Genomic DNA, 23123 nt, shown 5'->3' with positions numbered 1-23123 from the left:
AACAAAACCCAAACAGTCCTGACCCGCCACAATATGAAACAGGGAAGTACCGCCGTGTAATCCATTTATTTCAACAAAGTAACTGTATTCTAAATACCACCTTTTTAAACGGTAACTGTAACGGAATACAGTTACTCATATTTTGTATTTTAAATACGTAACGGCGGTACATGTATTCCGTTACTCCCCAACACTGTTAGCAGATAGTTAATGCTTTACTGAAGACTAAACCTTGATGATAGCAGAGTCTTTATAACCACACCTAAATGTCATTCCATCAGACACCATTAAACACAGCAACGGTCTGACCAATATGCTCTTTCAAATGTATTCAACACTTCTCTGATGGGTTTTTAAGAGAGAGGCAGGAATTCATAAAATATTTCCAGTCAACAGAATATAATCTACTAGAATATTCTATTTGATCGAATATTTCTAAGTTGGTGTTACAAGCTTGTTGGAGCAGATGCTCTTTACAGGCCCCACAGAGTGAAAGCAGAAAGCACTAACTCAGGATGTGGAGCTACCTCTCCAGAGGGAGCTGTTAAGGCTGGGCTCAAAGTCTGCCCGGGGCCACTGCGCTCCACCCTCATTGCCCCCCTGGGACAGCTCTGAATTGTGGGGTGAGGATGAAGGTGGACGTGGTGTCAGGGGTGAATTGCTTTTTAAATTCCATCAGTGTAATTCAGTTTCTGCTTTACCTGTCACAAAATACATGCAGATTGATTTGCATAATGCTTTGGGTGTAATTAGCTGACTAGAAAAATACATCAAGGTACAAAGATTCACCTCAAGCTCTTCCCACTTGGTGTAAATGTTAAGTAAGAGGAAAGCACTGTCTTCTCTGCTCGCATTTCAGAAATCCATCTTATCCTCTCCTTTCTGTTTCCAGGGAAACCGCAGACATGCAACACAATGTATCAGTGAGTCGAATATGACGTGACGAAACAGTGAAACAAGAGGAAGAGGAGGAGGCGGAGGAGAAGTGAAAAGACTTAGAAGGAATATTCCTGTCAGAGAAATCAAATATCCAAAAATAGGAAAATATAGACTCTCCTTCATCTTCCACATGCCGTCCTCTCCTCGCCTTCCTCTGCTTTCACAAGTACACACAGAGAAATCACATCTAGTATTTCATAAAATACCAATAAACTTATAGATCTAACTTAATTTAAAGGCTATAGAAAGTCAGTTCTTCAGCAAATATCCTTTTTAAGCCTCCAGATTAATTTTTGTACAATATTAATTTACCACCATCAACACAGTCTGGACTGGTAGACCAAGGCGGGGCACTAGAGAAGGTACTTGTTCTTCACCCCCTGACTGTCTACTTAGGCATATGGCCTTAGTTGAAGCTCCTTTGGGAGGATGGGGTTTCAGGTCCGCTGTCAGGGACTGTTTGGTGCCTGTACAGCTGCAGGGAGATCAGGTTTGGATCGTCAGCAATAGGCCACACTCATTGTTGCTGGACTCTGCCAGAGCTTCCCTGTGTTTATAACTTTTGATGGACAGAATTTTGAGGCACTACCAAGAGCCGGTGGGCATCCAGTTTGGTAGCCTGATCTGTTGTGCTGAAGAGAGAGCTGAGTGTGAAGGCCAAGCTGCTGATTTGCATCCCCACTCTCATCTGTGACCACAAGCTGTGTGTAGTGACTAGAAGGATGAGAATGAGCTTCTTCTGAAGGCTGTCTGGACTCAGAGATGGGATCAGGAGCTCAGAGCAAAGCCGCTGATCCTCCACAGCTACAGAACCCAGCTGAGGATATGTACTTTTGAGACATGGTGTAAGAGAGGAATGTTTGAGTATGACCTCCACAGTTAACCTCAACTGAAAGCCCAAGGAAACAATATGTTTGACTGAACCCACGTCATGATCGTAAAGCCTCCAGTACAATTTCACAGACTTAACAAATGTTTGCTGTTCATTCTCAAAGTGCACAGGTGTGACTTTGGTTATAGCTTTGGGGCATTTTCTTGACCCTAAAGCACTAAAACTGAACCTAGTTCTCAATATGCACCTGAGGTACTTTTACTATGTTGTTTGTTTATTGTACTTTTTTTCTATTATTCAGTCTATCTCTGCCTGCATGAAACAGACACCTCACCCCAGCCTGTGCTACAAAATAGTTTCAATCAGTTTCTGCTCAATTAAATAAAAATAAGAGTAATATATTTTTCTACAGGTGTGGTTACTTAACCATAACATTGATTAAAAAACCAGCATGATAAGAGGTGATTAAAATAGTCTTCACCTTAGGAAATGTGCTTTTTGCCTGCTTGAGGGGCACTTTCCCTCTTGATGCTTGAGTATGTTTTGCAGCTAATGGTTTCTGCACACCAGTAAAACTGTGAATGCAGGACTCTCATGCATTAGAGGTTTTTATATAAAACATCTCAGTGCTTCAGTGGGCATTATAACAGGGTTAGACTATTTTGGGATCTGCAGAACAAAGAAGAATGTAAGATGAAAATGGCCCTTCAGGACATACCGGCTGCAAAGTAATCTGATCAGTGAGGAAACCCACAGACAGCTGAAAAGGCAACGAGAGGGAAATAAAATGCAGGCTTTTAGAAATGAGCATTTGTTGAGATGTATTTCTCCTTTAATCAGGCCCCTTAATGTCTCAAGACTTCATCGTCCCAACAGAGCACTTTGCTGTCACACTGCAGCCTTACCTGAGTTTCTAAAAGTAGAATGACAGGCCGAGGCTTCAGGTCTGGATTCAGGAGAGGCGCAAACTCTGGATCAGGTGAGCGTGTTGTGCTGCTATAGTCTCAAGCTGTTCGGTAACATGCACTCATGCACTGAGTACTTGTGTTTTGTCTTCCTTTACTCCCTTTCCTCTTCTTATTTCCCCTCACCATCTAGCTAGCCCCTGTTGGAGGCCTCTTCCTATTCAGGGAGTTCTTTCTTCCCACTGTTGTCAAGTGTTTTCTCGTAGAGATCATCAGATTTTTATATTTTCTTTACCTTACTATACAGAGCACCTTGAGGTGAGTGTTGTTGTGAACATGTGTAGTTTTGAATGAAATTGAATTTGTCACCCAGAAACAATTCTTACTTACACAGCACTGATGGTTTTCGCGTTGCTCTCTGTGCTTCTGGCACTTCAAGTAGGGATGTTCACCAGGACTAGATATCTATTAATAATAAACTATATATTGCATAACAATTCATCCATGCAACAAAGAGCAGGGCGCACAGCTACAGTGATAGAAAACCTAACAGAGTTTGTGTTTGTGCTTTGAGCCATTCTATTTATCCCTTTTCTTTCTTTGGCAGCTCAGCCTGTGACATCTCTGTGGCCCAGCGTGGGTGAAGCATTACAATCATAGTAAGGATGTAAGATACACAAGGAAAAAAAAAAAAGTTAACTCCCTCTGGTGCAAGGAATCCAATCTGATGAGAGGAGAGGAGGATGGGGGGATTGGCTGAGGCTGAATGCTGTGGGGTGGGGGGAGGGGGCCTCATCCAACATGTATGAACAGCAGGATTAGAGCGGGGATAGTCCTGAGAGCCAAGTCCTGCTGTGTGCCTTTCTCCTGCATTACATCACAGCCTGTTCATGGGAGATTTTCTAAATGGCTATCATTTTACTCATCCAGGGAAAGACACTGCTGCGGGCTCTGTTTCTACAAGCATAACACAAATATAGGAACACCATAGAAGAAAAAATAGAAATGAAGGTTCGGCCTTTACGTAGTAAACGGCAAATTGTCTTTTTAGCAGGAAAAACAAATGTTTCTCGCTGCTGATCTTTCACTTCAGTACTGTATATGTCAGTCAGCTGAACTTGCTCAAGCAGCACAGTAGCCTATCCACAGTCTCCCTAGCCCACCTCCCCCCTTTTTGCAGACAGGGCGCAAAAACGCTCCATAAATTCTCTTTGGGCGCATTACCGAGCAAGATGGCGCTCTCGCTGTCAGCACCTCGGATAGCTCCGGCAGCTCTGACAGAAAACTGAACGTTTGTGCCGTTTTTTATTTATTTTGCAGAGGTGTCATTGTGTGAGATGTTCGCTGGGAGCTCTCAGGTGATGTGAAACTGAGCAGCCACAAAGAGAAAGAAGAAAAGAAAAGGAGAGCCACAATCCACAAATCAGGATCAAGTTAACTGTACTTTTGCAGAGGTGAAGGAAAAACTAGATTTTGGAGGTCGGGAGAATTTTTATTATTATTTTATTTTATTAAAAAATTTTTAAAAGCCCTCAGATTGTGGTGACTTTATATTGAAGGAGGACTGCGTCTCTGCCGGCATCTGTCTTAAATCACACCGATAAGAGGAGGAATGGAGGGGCGCGTTGCGAAATGGCATGGGTCCGCTTCGGAAGGGAGAAATGAAGCCATGCTCGAGAAATAGTGTCGCCTAATTTGCTTTCCTCCGAGTCCTGCATTTGCTTTCTCTTTCGGTCATTGCCACGCCGGCTGTGAAGATGCTGGCTCTCCTGATGATGATGATGATGTCTTCAGGGTTTTTCAGCCCCGGCTTTGCTGCCAGCTCCCATTTCAGCTCAGGTGAGCCGACGCAGACACTGTGTTTTTATTTAAGAATGCTCCTTAAAGCGCTGACAAAGCGAGCACATGTTATCATTGCTGAATGCACATCATTATATTCTATAGAAACGATGTGATATCCCCACCTGCGATTGTGTGTCCTTGCACTGGGAGGGGAAAAGCGATTTAATGAGAGATTGTGGCTCCAGCGTGTAAACGATGCCTATTTTTAAAACCTCTAGACACACAGCTCTAAGATTTGCCTCCATCCAAAACCTCAGGACAGCTGAACAGTTCAAAGGTGCTCCGGGTGGAAAGGTGAAAGGGGGCAGGGAAGTTGAAAGGTGAAGCAATTGTGGGAGCTGAGGAGCAGAGGCTTCCTCCTAATTGGAGCAGGGAGAGGAGGAGTAGGCTAGCTGGACTTATCCAATTAATGCTGACAAAGGAGAGGATTATGGGAGACAATGAACGGAGGCAGATTACCTCACATAACGATGAAATAATCAGAAATCACCGGAAACCAAAATGCTTCCTTTTTTATGATTCAGCGTAAGCAACTGCTGGCTTGTCATTTCGGTGGTTTCTATGGCAACCAGGAGGCAGCAATCTGTAGCATTCCCATTTTTTTTTCTGTCCACCTGTGAATAATACATGAATTTATCCCTACTATCTACAACAGCACTTTCAGTTTTTGGACCGCTTTTTTGAACATAAAGCCTTCTATGAGCCATAAGTCTAATGCGCATGTCTGTTGTCTTCCCTTTGCTATTTGCCAAATATGCTTAAGTGCATCCCCGCCGCCTTCCTTGCAGTGGCTACAATAATACCCTCCTGCCCTTTTCAAAACACATTATCTGAATTGCATAAATCCCTCTTCCCCCATTCCAACATTTAGCCTCTGCAGCATTCGGTTTGTACCAGGTCACTAAATGAGAAAACAACTCTGTATTGTCAGAGTCCCATTTGCTCAAGAATATGAGTCATGGCCTGTTTGTGTGTTGTGCCTATAAAAGTGCTGAATTTAATGCTTACATTTTGAGTTGTCAGTTGTGATGCAAATGCATCTTCCCCATATGGTTTTATAATTTAGAGCGCTATGTTGTGTGCATAAAAATGTCTGCTGGAGCTGACCAAAGTGTATCAGACTCTCTCATGTGGGATCAACATATAGAAACCAAGCCAGGAGCCAGAACCCAAAGTAACTACTTTACAAAGTGTATATATAGAGAAGTGATGACATTAATTACTCAAAATGTTCAAGAAAAAGAAACCGCTACTGCTTTTGGTTGTGAAAACAATGGATAGTAGAAATGTTTCTACAGTAGCTGTAGGCAGGTGGTTCGAATCATAGAGACGTAAGAAAGATTTTTTGTTTAGCTGCAGAAACTCTACATTTCTAAGTTTATCCCATCTTATCTCAGACTATTTAACATGTGTATTGTAGTGTATACACAATATATTGTATTTGACTTGGACCTGTGCTGTCAACTTCTTTTAAAAAGAAAATCTTGGCTATAGGTGAATTTGATTGGCCTTAAATGTAAATACTTGCAAACTGGGTTACTGCTCTAGTGTACCTTGTATCAGTTTGAGCTGCATTTATGTGGCACATGGATTAAAATGAGTTTGACATCCCTTCTCTAAAATAATGTCAAAGGAAAACTGAGAGATTTTTCAACCTATAGACCAATTTGTCATGTAGATTTGGGAAATGCTGACTCTCAATAATTTATAGTAAATCTACCTGTCTTTACCTCAGAGGTACAGACTGTATATTAAAGATGGACTTGGCCTGCTGGTTTTAGATTTAGATGTAGCAGCTGCTGTTTTAGGGGCCTCATCCAATTTTTTATGTCTTGATAGATTAGCTGTCGTGTTCCTTTTTGTTTTTCCTTTTCTTTGCGTAATGTTTCAAATGCAGTTAAAAATGTAGCTTTTTTTAAAATAAGGGAAAAATCAAGAGTAAATCAGCATGTACGATTAATAGTCTTAACAGTTTTAAACCAAAACCATACATTGTCGGTTCCTAACCAAATAAAACAAATTTATTGATCCTTATTGTTTATGAGGATGGGAGGGTTAGCTAGTGGAGGGTGGCAACTGCAGAAGCTGCCTGATGTAGCTGAGAAATAGAAATGTCAAAGCAAATATGATTATAGAAGACAAAGTGGAAGAGAGAAGGCTCTCCCTGTGATGACCGTTGTGTAAGAGGGCGGATACCAGGATGACATCACAGCCCAGTAAAGGCAGGGCTTGATGATGATGGTGTGGGTGATTTTTACTGGCAGCGCTGGCTCGTTTCCCGGGCCCCAGGTTATCCATTTCATATTTCTCAGTGGGCTCTTGGCTACGCATACAGCAGCACGCTCTAATTACATGGACGCAAAACAGAAGGGGAAGCAGGACACGGCGTGTTTGAAACCCCCAGCAGACCTTCATCTCTACAGGCTATCACTAAACAACCAGGTCGAGCTGCTGGAGGACACAGGCAGGGAGCCAGAGGAGCAGGTAAAACCCAGTTGAGAGGGGTTGTTGACTCGAAGATGTATGACAGGAGTTGGTCGAGGAGGGTGTGTGTTGATCTTTGATCTTCACACTGAGGAAAACACTAGGTTGCATCCAAAAATCAGGGATTAAATGTGATCGAGCAGCTGATGTTGAAGCTTTGATGGAAGGGGAAGCTCAAACTGGTGGCAACCTACAGAAGTGCAAGGTACAAAGCTATGATTAGAATTTAAATTCATGCCATTTACAGCAATTGAAAAGCCTCTAAAAGCTTCCTCCTCTGATCTGCACCTTAAAACCTCCTGTTAGGAACAGCTCTCCAATACTCACACTGATGTGAAGAGATGAAAGGACTGTGTGAGTCTTTGCAAGCAGAAGCTGCTTTTTTTTCCAGTTGTGTTTTCAGTTTCTGCAGAGCAGCTTGTTAAAAAAATCATTTCTGTACTGAAAGACCGGGAGTGTCTTAAGTGAGGCTGCAGCAAACATGCCTCTGATTACTAATAGCTTCTGCACTCAGAGAGAGCTTCTTTGTGTTTGTGCGTGCATGTGTGTGTTCGTCTGAAGAATAATCGCTTCTGATTGCACACAAACTATTTTTCTAGACGGAAACAAACAGCCTCCTACGCATGTGTCTCCACCTCGGTTCAAATTAAGATCCAGCTGTTGTGATTTAAGGTGAATTCCTGTCAAACTCTACTTGTTTTAGAAATTCTTGGGTTGCATTAGTCGAAAAGCACAAACGTGCTCTCAGCACTGATACGTTAATAGCTCGATGCAACATAAAGATGCCGTCAGCAACAGCCAGGCTGTTTACCATCGTCTGAACCCTGAATCCTTGAATTTTTACCACGGAGGCTTGTAAACGCTGTACATCTGAAATATGTCCAACATATTGTGGACATTGCATTATAACTGCTGAACCTGCTGCACAGTTAAGCTTCTGTACCTTAAAAAGAGCACAAAAGGTTAAGATCTGGCAGTCTCTCACATCTAAAGACAGCGCTGCGTAAGCCAGAGTTTTTAGTTATAGACTATAAGATTTTGCAAAGACTGTGGATCAGTGTCTCGAACACTGCAACCAGAATCTTATAGGGATTATTTCACGTCTTTCTCAATAGGCCTGTGCTACAGATCTGCAGGATCTTGGGTTTAGCGATGGAATTTCAGATTTAACCCAGGGTTATTTTATTTATTTATTTATTTATTTATTTTAGAATTAGGAAGGTGCTCATTTCTTAATAGGCTGCATTCATAATGGTAACAAATGCTGCAGACCTAACTGGCCCCAGAGCAGGTTCAAAATAAGAGACTAGTCATTTAAATGGAAAATGAGATTGTCTGATGTCTCAGTGTTTTTCTCATGAGAATTCAGTCGTGAAAAAAACATTTTTAGGACACGCTCTATTCTTTGCCAGCTTTCCTGCTTCTGCAAACAATTGTAGCCACGTTGCATTATTTTACAAGCCTTAATATGATTCTATAATCTTAAAACATGATTCTAAGCTGTGCGTGTAGCAGGCAGAATGTGGACCCACGTGCAAGACTCGGGATGCAGGAACAAATTCAAAAGGCATCTTTAATGCTGTTACCTGCAATATTAAAAAGCATACATGAATAGAGGGCAAGAGCTGGGAAACAAAAGAGTGGAAAACATGGATTCAGAAAACACACACACACCATGAGAGAGGACACAACAACAGACAAGGGGAGACTCAGACAATAAATATACATCGGGTAATAAAGAGAGAAGAATCAGCCACGAAATACAGCGGGAACAAATCAGGAATAACAGGAAAGGGGAGGTTACACTCAACACAATGCACAAAAGAAAAAGAGACTACCAAAATAAAACAGGAAATGGAGGAACAGAATCTATCTTCAACAAAACCAAAGGAAGGAACAAAATGCATAAAACAACAAAGGCGTCAAATAACAACAGAAGACTAAATTCAATTCAATTCAATTCAATTTTATTTATATAGCGCCAAATCACAACAAAAGTCGCCTCAAGGCGCTTCATAGATACAGAGAAAAACCCAACAATCATATGACCCCTATGAGCAGCACTTTGGCGACAGTGGGAAGGAAAAACTCCCTTTTAACAGGAAGAAACCTCCAACAGAACCAGGCTCAGGGAGGGGCGGGGCCATCTGCTGTGATTGGTTGGGGTGAGAGAAGGAAGACAGGATAAAAGAAAAGCCTGCTTATAATCCCTTCACAACAACAGATGTGTAATCCACCAAAGCTCAAAACCCCGGATCCAAGACCCAGGGACCGTGACAAAAGGAAAAGCTTAATTTAAGTAAAACCTTAATTTAATTATAGTCAGATCCTCTCTTGCCTTAAGGATCGGGTAGTGATACAGATAAGTCTGTTAGCTTACACGGCCAGCTTTCTTTTCTGGCATTTATGCAGCACGTTTCCAGCCTTACTGACCACCAAAACCACTTAAAGTGCACAAGGATTCATAGCGCACACACACACACACACACACACTGCTGGATGAATGCAGCAGCTCTGCTGAAGTATGGCACGTTTTATTGTTTTACCGCCTCAGAGTTGCTTTTAATTTCTCAAATATTTTCACTCCTCTGCCCCTTTTATGTGAGAACAGTGGGTTGACTTTTCACCCTGATCTCCAGCTTCTTGTGGAGGCATCTTGGCATGTTGGACTTGCTCTGTGGCTTTTGACCACAGCTGTGCTTGTGTGAGAAACACCACTGCACAAAGTGGACACGACACTGGGTGAGAGAACAAAGAGAGTGCTCCTGTTGGTTGTTGATGGTGTTTTCCTGATGATAATAAAACTTAAGATGAGTTTGATTTTCTCAGAATGTCAAAATGAAATTTTATGATCTCTTAATGCCAAAAATTTGAGATGATAGGATGAAATATTTGGAGAAGTTGTTCAAAGTAAGGGCTCCGATAATTCAGTGACTGCAGAAACACCAGGAGCCAAAAGTCTGATGTTTAATGTGCTTTAGTTTTCTCACAAAACAAATGAGAGCAGAACAGAAAGTTAAACATTCATCCCTTTGGATTTGGGCGTGCGTCATACCAGCTGTGTGTAAAAAGAGCTGTGATGATTTTAACGTCTCGTGGCGATTCAAAGGCAAACTTAATGAAATAATAACGAAATGTAATTCTTCATTGATCCTTGTGGGGAAATTCTCTTTCTGCATGGTGGCCAGGGTCACCCGTAACACAGCAGCATAATAGACTCGTCAGGGTCCAGTTCAGCTTCCTGCCTCTCTGCTGCCATACAGAGATGGTCCAGCATGAGGCTCTGTGTTGGCCAGCAGTGTGGTGGGACCACCGACTACTGAGCTGAAACCACACTTAATTAAAAAAGTGTCACGGTCCACGCAGAAGCTCTTTTTCCACACAGGAGCACTGCTTTAAAATGACCTCCTGTCCGATATCAGTGTTTCCAAAACCACGGTGACTTTGATTTATATTAGTAGGTATTCAGTGTTTTTTTGTAGCTGCATAACGTTCAGTTTTTATACGCATGGCTGGGTCTATGTGCATCTATGTGTTGGCTCTGTGACAGACTAGTGGTTAGCCCAGGTTGTACTGTCCCAGTGAGCATATAGAGCAATACAAGCTGTATTGTACCTGTTTATTTTTTTGCATTTTTACACTTTGAGTCCAGTAGAAGTCAAAGCTACGTATTCACAGTTACAGAAGATGCCCCCACTGATCACTAAGGCAATCCAAAGAGCTTTAGCAGCAGTTGGCATGAGCTAGTCACTAACCTTGCTCATAGCAAACAGGCTGATTACAGCTGATTACAGTGATCAGCTTCTCCTTTATTTTGATGTTGGACGGCAGGTTGCACACACATCCACCTGCTCTCTCGTTTATATAACAGACTCAACGGTAAAGCGGTGCATAAGCCCTAATGATGATGGTAATGGATCACTAGAGCTTTAATTTTTACCACAACGGGAGTGTTTCACCTCCTGATCCTCTCATTGATTGTTTCTGTAGATATTTCTACACAGCTGGAGAGTTTTAGGTTCATTTCTGCTCTGATTTCAGATGCAGCGGTGCCCTTGAGCAAGGACTTCCATCTTACTGGTCTGTGTGTGACTAATGGGATGGATGATGGAGTGTGACACCCATCGCCTCTTTAGATCTCTTCTGTGCTTTCCCTTTAGCTCTGTGCCTGGATCCATGTCTCTGCAGGCCCTGATCAGGTCCACTGAATTTCACAGTTGATCAGAGAGATTCTGGTGTTGTTGACTAAATACACAGCAAGCCTGATGGGGGATTTGGCCTTCCTGTCATACAGCATGTGGGATGTTTTAGCACTATGGGCAGCTCCTGATATGAAAACAAACGAGGCCCCGAGTTGAAGAACAGAAAGAAGTTTTGTTTTTCATTTTTCTGGCCTAAAAACTGAAATTGCGTATCCATTATTGATCTTGAAAACATCTCCCAGCGAGGCATAATTAGCAAGTCTTCTGGGGTATTTCAGTATTTCAGAGATGACCTATTTGGGAAAGTCCAGTTTAGCCACGGAGCACAAAAGGGAATTTTCAAACTCAATGAACCTTTTTCTTGCAAACAAGCATGCGAGTGTGTCTCGCTCAGCTCTCCCCTCTTATTGGGGCACATGCCCTGCTATTGATCTGTTATGTCCAAGTAAAATTTATGAGTTTTTACAAGCATGTGTATTTGGCATTGCATTTAGACTGATAATGAATGGAAAAAGAAACATTATATTTAGATGCACAATATCAAAGCAATGCTCTTAACCCAAAATAGAAGCTGCAGAGCACATCTTTCCAGCATGTCCATGAATGAAAAATAAACTATACAGTTAAATACTGAAAAGGTGAATCAAGAGACACTTGTAAACTTCTCAGAATAGTTTTTTTAAAAAAGATTTTAGATTAAATATGTTTCAGCTTAAATAGCTGAATCAGGTCATTAATATTTCAAGTAAACTGAGCAAACACTGCTACGCAGGTTAGAGAGGAAGCTGCTTCATACACACGAACATGCACCAGGCTCCTCATGCTGAAAATTTCATATAACACATTTTATACACAGTAAAACAAACAAAAATGTCCACTATTGCCTCAGTACATTTTATTTTTGTCTAGCAACACCCGTGCTATCAACAAAAGGAAATGTGTGCGTTCGTAGAGCCTAAAAATGGGAACCGCATTTCCCTTTTCCCAAAATATTCTGCAAATGTAATTTCTTAATAAAATTCAAATCCTGTGTACACCGCCATGTTTGCTCGAGTCCATCTCGCTGACTGTTGCTGGTGCATTGCTGCATTTCTTGGCGTTTTTTTGCTCACCAACTGTCGATTAGCAGAATAGTGTGAAAGTGTTGGCAGGAAGGTGGCTGCATGCACATTTGGGCCTCCCATCAATGTGCTAATAGAGCAAGAGTGAAACCAAATGGGACCAACTGCTCAAAATATTATTCTGAAGAACTGCTGTGGTCAAAAGAGACATTCTTGTTAACAATGCATATAAATGATAAACCTTGTATTGAAATGTAAAATTACAAGCAAGCTCCAACCTCTAGGCTGTGGCTATAATCGCACCTCCAAGTTTTCCCAGTGCTTTTATTCTGAAAAGGAGCAACAATGTGGTCTAACAGGCAGCCGTCTCTGGAGTGCAGCTGTAGTTACGGTTGCGCCTGTGCACGTGAGGATTAAAAAAACAAGCCTAAAAAGGCAATTTGTCCTCCGGATGAAGCCATGCTGTCTATTATTTCTTTTATGACTTTGTCTGTCTGTGCAATCATGAGTGTACTGCAGGAATAATTCCATTTCCTAGTCTCCTTTTAGCCTCTCAGTCGCGGCATTAATGGCAAATTGACTTGCTATAAAGTGAAACATCCAGTTATCGTCTTTGCCTTGTTTAGTCTGTTTGCACAAGAGAGGCTGATCACTCCACAGTCAGCACATGAATGGAGCCCTACACTGACTGATTGGAGACTTTTTGCAGATTCAATCAATACACGACGATGCTGATTGCTTTTAATCCTCGTCTTGTCTGCCGCTTTAGTAGTTTCCTTTATCTTCCTCAAGCCTTTCTTCTTAATGTCTGTCTGTACCCACATCTCTAAATCTATCAATCTCCTCCTCTCTATGAATCGGTTAATGGAAGCCCTCACAGTCCGCGCAGCATCACAGCAGGTAGCTAAGCTAGTCATTTAGAAGGATTCGTCATTGGCCGAGCTTAGCTGGCTGAGCAATGGGGTGACTGGTTTTCAGACTCCAAGTGCATCCTAATGCAGAGAGAGATGGAGAGGGTGTCAGCAGAGGAATAAACATGAGACAGAAAGATGAAATCAGCATGTCGGTGAAAGAACTGGGCAGACTGCGATACAGATGTAAAGCTCTGTGTCGGTCAGGACACCTAATGTGTTACTGTGGTTTTAATCACTATAGGTGGCTGGTAAATGTCTTACATTGAAATGCAGATAATTCAAAGAGCCATAAGAACTACGCTATGTCAGCGCACAGCGCTGCAGGGACGGATTTCTGTAGGTCAAACTGGAATTTAGAAAAATTGGATTTTTGGTGGTTAGCACTGTTGCCGCACAGCAAGAAGGTCCTGAGTTCAATTCCACCATCAGGCCGGGGTCTTTCTGTGTGGAGTTTGCATGTTCTCCCCGTGTTTGCGTGGGTTCCCTCTGGGTACTCCGGCTTCCTCCCACCGTCCAAAGACATGCAGCTTGTGGGGATAGGTTCATCGGATAATCCAAATTGCCACTAGGTGTGAATGTGAGTGCGAATGGTTGTCTGTCCCTGTGTGTTGGCCCTGCGACAGACTGGCGACCTGTCCAGGGTGGACCCCGCCTCTCGCCCTATGACAGCTGGGATAGGCTCCAGCGCCCCCCGCAACCCTGAAAAGGATAAGTGGAAGCGAATGGAGGGATTTTAGACGTGTGGTTGAGGCAGACAATGTTGATACGAGAGAGAGAATTCAATTTATTTTATTTTATAGATTAAAATGTGAAAATGTCTTAAGCTGCAGTTAACCACAGAAATGTATTTTAGGCATCATCTAAAAGTTATTTCACAATTTCCACTCTTAAAATGATGAAAGCCTTGTTTCCCTCAGTCACTGCAGTGGAATTCCTTCTTCCGAATCACAACGGCAATTATTATTATTACTATTAGACAGCAAAATAGCCTTTTCATGCTTATTTATCTTAATTACTTGCTTTTATGCAGGTGATCATGTATTTTATTTGTAAACCAACTGGTCTTATAAAGTGCTTTTCGGCTCTCTTTTCAGCCATTTTTTACTCACATGTTCATGCAAACACTTGTTTCTATGTCAGAGTGTGTTCTATTTATTATTCTACTCCAGTGAACACACTGGATACTTTGGCAGACTGAAGCAACCAGACCGCCCGCTCTACCTCCTGAGCCACCTGGTTAGCACTTAGATTGCCATGGTTACTATTTTATAAGAGCCCAATTTGCCAACAACTTTTCCCAAACATAACAGTTTTATTTTATGGCGTAAATCGAACCAAGCACCTCTTAGTACCTAAATTGAACCAGAGATTGAAAGTAAATGTAAAATGCAAGCAAATGAGGATACAACTAGTTAGAGAGAGTTACTAAACAGCTGCTTTAAGATCTCTTGCTTCGTTTGTGTAGTTAGTAAAACAGTCATTTTACAGTCAAAATAGTTATAAACCAAACCCAAGAGAAGAAAATGAAAAAACAAGAAAGGAAAATGGTTGAAGTCCTTTTGTTTCATGTGGACATTTTTTCTTTCTTGTTTTTTTGTGTGTCCCGTTTGGATCTTTAGCCATCACAATTGTTGTCTTAAGGCCAAGAAAGATGCCAAGTGGATTTATTTTACCAAGTGGATCATCATGGCCTTGCCATATTGGTCCATTTGACTGACCTTTATTATAATTATGAATTTATTTTATTTTCGGTTGCTACAAACGGGACAGACATGACCTGGGGATAGGACAGGGAGAAAGAATGAAAGAGAGGGAGAGAAAGAAAACCAGAGGGGAGAAGAGACGGTGAGAAAGAAAAACAAACAAAACACCTGGATCACCTGTATGGAGAAAAAAAACAGAAGAGAAAGCAAACAAAAAAAGAGCAACATAATAAAACAACACCATCACAATAAACTAGCTAGCAGGAGATAACAGTAGATACTAAATTGTAAATGATATTGTGCAGCACGCAGCAGCCAAGAAAGGTGTAGTCCACGTCTGTGCACACCTGTGTGGATCAGCACGCTTGTATTCCAAAGGTTTCTCCATGTAACGATCTGCTAGGGAGTGTGGGGAGATGTGGACATTTTCAAACGACAAAGTTGCTGGTTTGTCCGTTTCAGGGTGACGGTTGTTCTGTTAACATGGCTGCAGAAAAAGAAAACAATGTCAGTGACCAGCTGTTCACAAAGCCTTTATTGCTGCACACATCAGAGGATCATTAGCTGACCCGAGCACCTGGCTCCTCATCAGTTCTTTTCAAGGCACCGTTGAAACCACCCACACGCTTTCTGTTGTAATTAAGACTTCTGTTAATGAACCATATCAGTTATAATGTTGTGACACCAGGCTTGTACCACGCCACAGCTATTTAGGATGGTAGCAGGTAACACACTCGTTTGTGCTCCACGCTTCGGATGTGGCCAGGTGTTGAAACAGAAGCAGTCAACAGGAAAATGACACGACTGCTTTGTCTTTCTGTCCCTTGTTGTTCCATTTCGAGCTCCGCAGCTCTTCATCAAACGAGACAAAAAAACAATCGCAGTAAAAATAAAGAAAGGAAGCTGATAGGTGCAAAATTAAAGCAAAAAAACAACACAGAGCTCTCTTTGTAAGACAAAGATAGATGTCTTATGTAAGACCACAGAAATAATGACTGTAAACTTTAAAATTTAATGAAACGGTCCACTTCAAATCATCTGACGTCTTCTTGAGAGATGCGGTTTCTGATTATCTTTGCAAATATGTAACCTTAAAAACATTTAAGTGAGGTTGAGGTAATCATATTTGCATACCGGCCTGCCCTTTGTCACAGCAGGCCATCCTGTGTGTGCTGCCAGAGACACAAAACTAGAGAAGGAAACATCTGTAAAGCACTTTCTGCACTATCAGCCTCAGATGCAGTGAGAGCAGAAACCACAAATGTGTGAATCATCCAGTTTACCAACTCCATAGCATCCTTCATCTTATCTTTACAGCTGCATGATGCTCTTCAGGGAATTTAGTGAGTAAAAACTGATATGGGATAGGCCCTTACTGAAATCACATATGATTTATTCTCCTTGTTGTGCATGAGTCAGCTCTTTCATTGCCTAGAGGGACTTTTTTTTTTTTTTTAAAGGACTTATGCTACAGAAACTAGCATCTTTCTTATCAGGCTTCATTTGTCCTAAACAGTTATCAAAGCATAAAAGTACTCAAGCAGATCACATTTTGGCCCCAGCTGAATTGTTTAACCTTAAAAACATTTAAGTGAGGTTGAGGTTATTTAGTCTCCCTCCTAATCTGTAAAGCAGCCTATCCAGGGAGAGAAACTGCAACCTGTTACCAGATTATCTCATTATTGCATCACACGTTCCTCTTAATTTTCATATTGAAACATAATCAGCCTTTCATGGTGTTACAGCACTACTGTGGTGAATAGTTGGTGCACATGCATGCTTTTTAGAGTTTATGAAATAATTTGGTTAACAGCAGGTTTTTATTGGTGCTGGTTTAGCTCAGTGGCTGAGCTGCAGCAACATGCTTCAAGCCTAAATGGAGGCTGGGTACAACTCCTCCCCCCACTCTCTTTCTCCTTTTCATGACTCCTTCACAGTAAGAACAATCTCATAGGTTATCAGTGAAACTTACCCCCCAAAAAAAGCTCTTTAGTGGCTCTTCCTAATGAAGAAATGTATGATTAAGGTTATGAAATGCTTATAACTAAAAGAAACAGAAGCTTCATCCACCTTGACCTCCTTCATGGCTCCTTCTTTGCTCCTGTCACCACTAGAAGTCAGTGCCTCCTGGCTTTGACCCAAACAACTAGTGGTGCCTCACACAACACCTAGAATTCTTTATAATCTTCAGAAAATATAGTATGTAAATGAGCCCTTATCAAAAATACCTAAAGATGTTACTTTACAACAACAACAGATTATTAATAAAATTAAGAATAAACGTCTGTGGGAGAATTTTGAAATACAGGGTCATTAAAAAGCTTTTTAGCTAGAGTTCATGACCATTTCCTCTGTATGATGGCAAAGGTGGCTCTGAGCAGAGAGATGGGGCTAATAATTTATTCATGAAGCAAATTCGCACACTGACATGAGCCACTAATGAACCTGCACACATGTGTAGTAGAGGTACCACTTGCAAAAAAAACCCCTCAACCCAACAACAACTTAATTTCGGTTCAAAGTTCAAAAGTATTGAAGCAGTTTTGATTAGATTGATATGGTTTGTACGAGATTTGATTATATATGTGCAGTTTTTGTGTCCCTGTGAGCGCTGAGTGCCACAGGATGAGTCTTATAACCCTGAAATAAGTTGCCTTGCATTAATTAGACCCATGTAATAAAGTCGGTGGTTAAAATAAGCTTCAGACACTTCTACATTGTGTCTTACAATATAAATAAGTTGATAGCATCCATCCATTCTCTTCCACTTATCCAATTCAGAGTCATGGGTGGGCTGGAGCCTATCCCATAGGGCGAGGTACACCCGGGACAGGTCGCCAATCTGCCACAGGGCTAACACGAAGATACAGACAACTGTTCACACTTCAATCCAAACCTATGGCCAGTTTATCACCAGTTAACCAAACACAGTAACTGCATATCTTTAGACATGGAAGCTAATACCCCACTCATGGACTCTGGAAATGCCCCAGAGGAGGCAGTTGTCAGGATTTATCCAGAGCTGTTATTCAGCATCATGCTGACCGGAGGAGCTTATTCTTTGGAAAATCAAAAGCAGGTTTAGTTCTTCTATAGTTAGCCTTTTACTTCTCGGGATTCAATTTAACCTTCAAATGCCAAACTGTTATTTTCCCCGGTCCCGCTGGCTCATCATTAAGGGAAACACAGATTGTGTAACTACCTACAAAACAAAGTAATCCCTGCAAGGCCATAGAAAGTAATGTTGGCGCTCTGTGCCATTCTTTTAGTCTTAAAATGACCAAATAACTGTCGGAAGGCATTTCAAAGATTGCGTCTGAGTGATAAGACTTCCTCTCAAAGGACCTTTGATGTAGTTAAACCACCGAGCAGCAAAAAAGCCTGCTTCTCTCCACGACCTGCTCTAGAACACGGAGGACTTATTCACGTCATTTTGTTCTTCCTGAAGGGTTCACTTTGACACATGGTAGGTCTGCATGGCAGTTGACCTGTGAGGTCAGCGCCGCTGACCACCCACACAGCCTTTTAAACCGCCATCTGCATCAGTAGCTGTTAGACTGCAGATACTCCATCAAACCATCTCCATGGAAACACATCTTCCTGGCTCAGCACTGCCATTCATCACAGGTTAATTCAGCGTTTTCAGAGCCCTTTTTACCAATCAGCATCTGAGAAAGAATAAAAAGCCTCTCTCTGTCTTTTCTCTCTATCTATAAATCTGTATCCGCTTGCTCTCTCACTCACATTTGCTCCTGAGCAGTTTGCACGTGAGCCGACGGCCGCCACACGTGAAGGCGTCGCACTTGGAGGAGTTTGGCTGTTCACGTTATGATAAGGAGTGACAATGAGGAGTGAAGGATGCTAATTTACATATACATTCATTACACATTCAGAAAGCATCTGAGCGGTCTGTACACAGCATCTGTGTAGCTGCTGCGTGGGCGGATGTGTTAGCGTTCGCATTTTGTGTGACAGCGTTTGCTCCAATTCATGGTGTTTTGGCCGTTGCCCCTTCCTCTTCTCAGTCACAGATGAGCTCATCCAATATTTAGAACATCAGCGACTTCAGTGTGGATCAGTATTCCCTGATCGCAGACACGCCTGGCTGAGTCTGAAGCCAGCAGTCCCTGAGATACACGCCACACCTTTGATTTCATTTTCCTCTTTCACTTTAGCCCAGTAGTGCTAAGATAAGAAAACAATGCAAAGGAATAAAGAGAAGACAATGGCAGGTAGAGGAGAGGAAAAAGAAGCGGTTGAGAGAAATGTAAGTAATGAGTGAGGACCGAGCGAGCCGTGAATTGGAAAGTGCCTGCATCAGCTACAGATGAGTCATTCCTCAGCAAAAACTGAAGTCTGAGTCTATTGTCTGGTCTATGTTGAGTTACTATAGAATGAATGGGAGGCTATTTCAATAAATCAATAGGTAACTATAATAAATTAATTCATTTCTGTATTTCATAGTGAAATCATAGTGAAACTTTTGAATGTGATAATATCAAATGCAGCTATAAAAAAGTAACGACCCAGCTCATTTCTTCCCGTTCACGGCTCATTAAACAACATCAGGATGTCAGAGGCGCTGTTGTCGCTGCCCAGACACACTGGGTTACAGCAATAACGAGACGGGTTCCTGACACACAAGGTTAATGTTGTGAGGCCTGATTTATTTGTTCATTTTACTCAGATTCAGTCTTTTCAAAAGGCAACCAATTATTTTTCAGCACCTCGACCTACGTCAACGACTCCAGAGCCGACTCTTAAGTAATGAGTAAACATGAAATTTCAATTCAATTCAATTTAAATAGCGCCAAGTTCCAACAACTGTTGCCACTGTTTCCAGGTGCTTCCCTATGAAGAAGCACCTGGCAACAGTGGGAAGGAAAAACTCCCTTTTAACAGGAAAATACGTCCCACAGATCCAGGCTCAGTAAGGGGCAGCCATCTGCCATCACGGGGGTGAAGGAAGGAAGATAGCACAACACATGAAGAGAGGCAGAAAGTAAAAATAAGAAATGATTAAATGCAGTGTTGTATAAACACAGTCAGTGAAAAAGAAACACATTTCACGCCATAATAAGGACCGATCAAGATAAACATGGCTTTATCTGACATGAAAGGTTTTTACACCCTGGGATGAGAACACGTCGAATGATCGAGTTGTTTTGAGGCACCTGCAGGATTTTAAATTGAATACTATAAAGTGACATGAATAAAAAGCTTACAAGGTGTGTGAAATATGGTTGAAGCGCCATGCAGTTTATACTCAAACCATTAGAATTAGAATTAGAATTCAACTTTATTGTCATTGCACAGGTACAGGGCAACGAAATGCAGTTTGCATCCATCCAGAAGTGCTTTTAGTGATATAGATATATTACAATATATATTAGCAATAATATAGATATGTAAGTATATTACAGAAATGGGTCTATTATGGTATGTTATAATGTACACGGTATGAAGTATGTTATGAATATTCTATAACTATAAGTATGTACAGGCTGTAGTGAGTACAAGCTATGAACAGGATATAAATATGAAATAAAAAACTATACAGAAATCTGAGATATACAGCTATACAGAAATGTGAACTATGCAAGTTATAAACAGTTGTAGGATTAAAAATTATCATATGTACAGAATGATTATTTACATAGAACTATACAGTGGTGCAGTTAAGATAAATAATACCTCAAAACGACTGCAATGAAGTTCCAACAAACCACCGAGAGACAAAAATATTCACAAACAAATCCAAAATGAACAAAAGAAATTTAAAGAGACCACAGAGGCACAATTAAAGCGCTGCAAAGGCACCAGAGCCGTTGTTTATTAAGGATGTGTGGTTACTAGTTTGTGCTGCTCAGCCCTCAGTGGGGGTTTAGATCAGGAACAAGTTACATGAAGAAAGTCAACCCCTCACCTAATTATTTATTCACAGTTTCGCTCCGTCTCCAAGTAACTCATCATTATCTGCTGTACTTGATTCTGTGTTATTCATGCACTTCTCCTTGGTGATGTGATAATTGGGGACTTTTTATTCTGATCTGCCCCTCAGTAACTCGTCAGTTATTTATTTATTTTTTGCACCATGTAATGATATCTCAAGTAAAAAGAATAAAGTAACCACATCCTGACATGTGACAGAACTCGTACGTACGCTATATTATTCACTGCCCCATGCTCTTCACACGGATATGAACTTGAACAACACCCCATTGCTAATCCACAGGGTTTGGCCAACATCCACATGTGATGTTGGCCAATTCTTTGTGGCTATAATAGCTTCATCTCCTCTGCTTTCCACGAGGGTTAGGACTGTTTATGGGAATTTTTGACCATTCTTCCAGAAGCACATTTGTAAAGTCAGACACTGATGTTGGATGAGAAGGTCTGGTGCACAGTATCCGCTCTGATTCAGTCGTTCTATCAGATGGAGAACAAGACTTCAACACCAAACCGGCTCATCCATGGCTCATCTTTATGGACCTTGCTCTGCATAGCGGTGCAGTCATGTTGGGCAAAGAAGAGGTCGGCTCCAAACTGTTCCCACAAAGTTGGGAGCATTAAGTTGTCCAAAATGCAGCATTAAGAGTTCCTTACACCGGAACTAAGAAGACGAGACTAACTCCTGAAAACAACTCCACATCATAATCCCCCCCTTCCCTTGGATGCAGCTGGTTGCCATGGAAACCCATTCAATGAACCTCTTTATGCACAGCTCTTGAGGTAATCTGAAGGCTACATGAAGTTTGGAAATCTGTAGCGATTGATTCTGCAGAAAGTTGGTGATGCATGCTCACCATGCACCTCACCGTCCACTTCCACTTTGCTATAATCTCAATAACAGTTGACTGAGGAATATTTAGCAGTGAGGAGAGTGAACTCTTCTTTTACAAACGTTTGTAGAAGCAGTCTGCATACATGGACACTTGGTTTTATATACATGTGGACATGGACGATTGAAACACCTGAATTCAGTGGTTTGGGTAGGTGCCATATGTGTGTCTATTCACACATGCACTCGCAAGGATGCACAGAGATAGCGGACCAACCTAAAGCCTTATCACACAAGTTCAGCTGGTCCATGTTTCATGTAACTGAGTTATATAAAGCTTCCTCTGCTCTCATAAAATACCACACCGGTTCTTATTCTAGTTCCAAACAGGAAGTTCTAATTCGGGTCCCATCTCTTTGTAAAAGCACTTTAAAGACATAATGTTCCCGGCCATCAACGCACTTCACAAGCTGCAACACACTAAAATGAGGCAGCCTGGTATACTAAAAGCATTTCCATGGCAACCATGCTTGGAAACCTGCGCACAAGGGGGAAGGGGGGGGGGGGCACTTTAGAGCGTGTCCGCTGCCTGTGATCACGCATAATCACGGCAGACGCATATCACAAACCCAGCCTGCATCTCTCATTAATACTTGAAAAGATGCTGCAGTCTGTGAAGAGATGCTCCACAGGCTCGGTGCTCTTTCAAAGGGAGGACACTTGATTAAGTAAAAGGTGCTTTTATGCAGATGTCCAAGAGAGAAGGAGAGAAATGCCACCACGATTTGCAAGTCAGCTTTTTAATGTCTGCAGTAATGAGTGTCATATATTTAACTCTTGGATTCAAACCGATTGTTCTTTCCTTTTCTAAGAATTGTAGTTTTCCTGACAGGAATTTCCTCATCTCCACTTTGTGTTTTTAGCCATTTGATTTCACTTTTTGTGTGCTTGCTTGTTGGTTTGCTTGTTTGTTTGACTGATTAAAACAAAGGAAATCTATTTAAGAAATCAGAAGCTTTATAACTCACGAAACTCGTTCGCATCTTATTAGATAACCTTATTAGCATTTGGAACCCGTCCGTCCCATTTTCCTAATAGCTTATTCAGCTTTAGATTTGTGAGGGTGTTGGAGTCTATCCCAGCTGTCATTTGGAGAGTGTCAGGGTACATGTTGCTAGTCCATCACAGGGCGAACACACAGAGAGGCGGTTTAGGATGACCAGTTCACCCAGTGACTCTCAAACTGTGGAGCATACGCCTACTGCAAAAACAAGAAGTGTAATGAAGCTGAATGAAAATGTTTTGAGGGAAAATAAACAAGCACTTGTGAAGGACTTGTGTTTGACAATGCTGTTCTACTGACCTCTTGTTTTCTATTTTTTTCTAGTTAATAATGATTAACGTGTCAGAAAAAACAAACAAACACTGAATTAAGTTAAGACGTGTGTCTTTCAAAAACC

General features: G+C 41.6%; 1 protein-coding gene across 2 annotated transcripts in view; it reads left to right on the top strand.

The window, feature by feature from the left end:
- Positions 1–3734: 3734 nt before the first annotated feature.
- The window catches only part of aatkb (apoptosis-associated tyrosine kinase b), an 82164-nt gene continuing 62775 nt past the window's right edge, over positions 3735–23123 (top strand). The window contains exon 1 of one of the 2 annotated variants that reach the window (XM_085170461.1): positions 3735–4515. In XM_085170461.1, coding sequence (XP_085026587.1) covers positions 4434–4515 — 82 coding nt within the window. In that variant the 5' untranslated portion in view covers positions 3735–4433. Of the gene's footprint in view, positions 7003–23123 lie in introns of both variants that reach the window. The other variant, XM_085170462.1, reaches the window with a different exon arrangement.

The sequence above is a fragment of the Neolamprologus multifasciatus genome, chromosome 8 (assembly GCF_963576455.1).
Source record: "Neolamprologus multifasciatus chromosome 8, fNeoMul1.2, whole genome shotgun sequence".
In the NCBI taxonomy this organism is placed as follows: domain Eukaryota; kingdom Metazoa; phylum Chordata; class Actinopteri; order Cichliformes; family Cichlidae; genus Neolamprologus; species Neolamprologus multifasciatus.
This window is presented reverse-complemented; position numbering and strand designations above follow the sequence as displayed.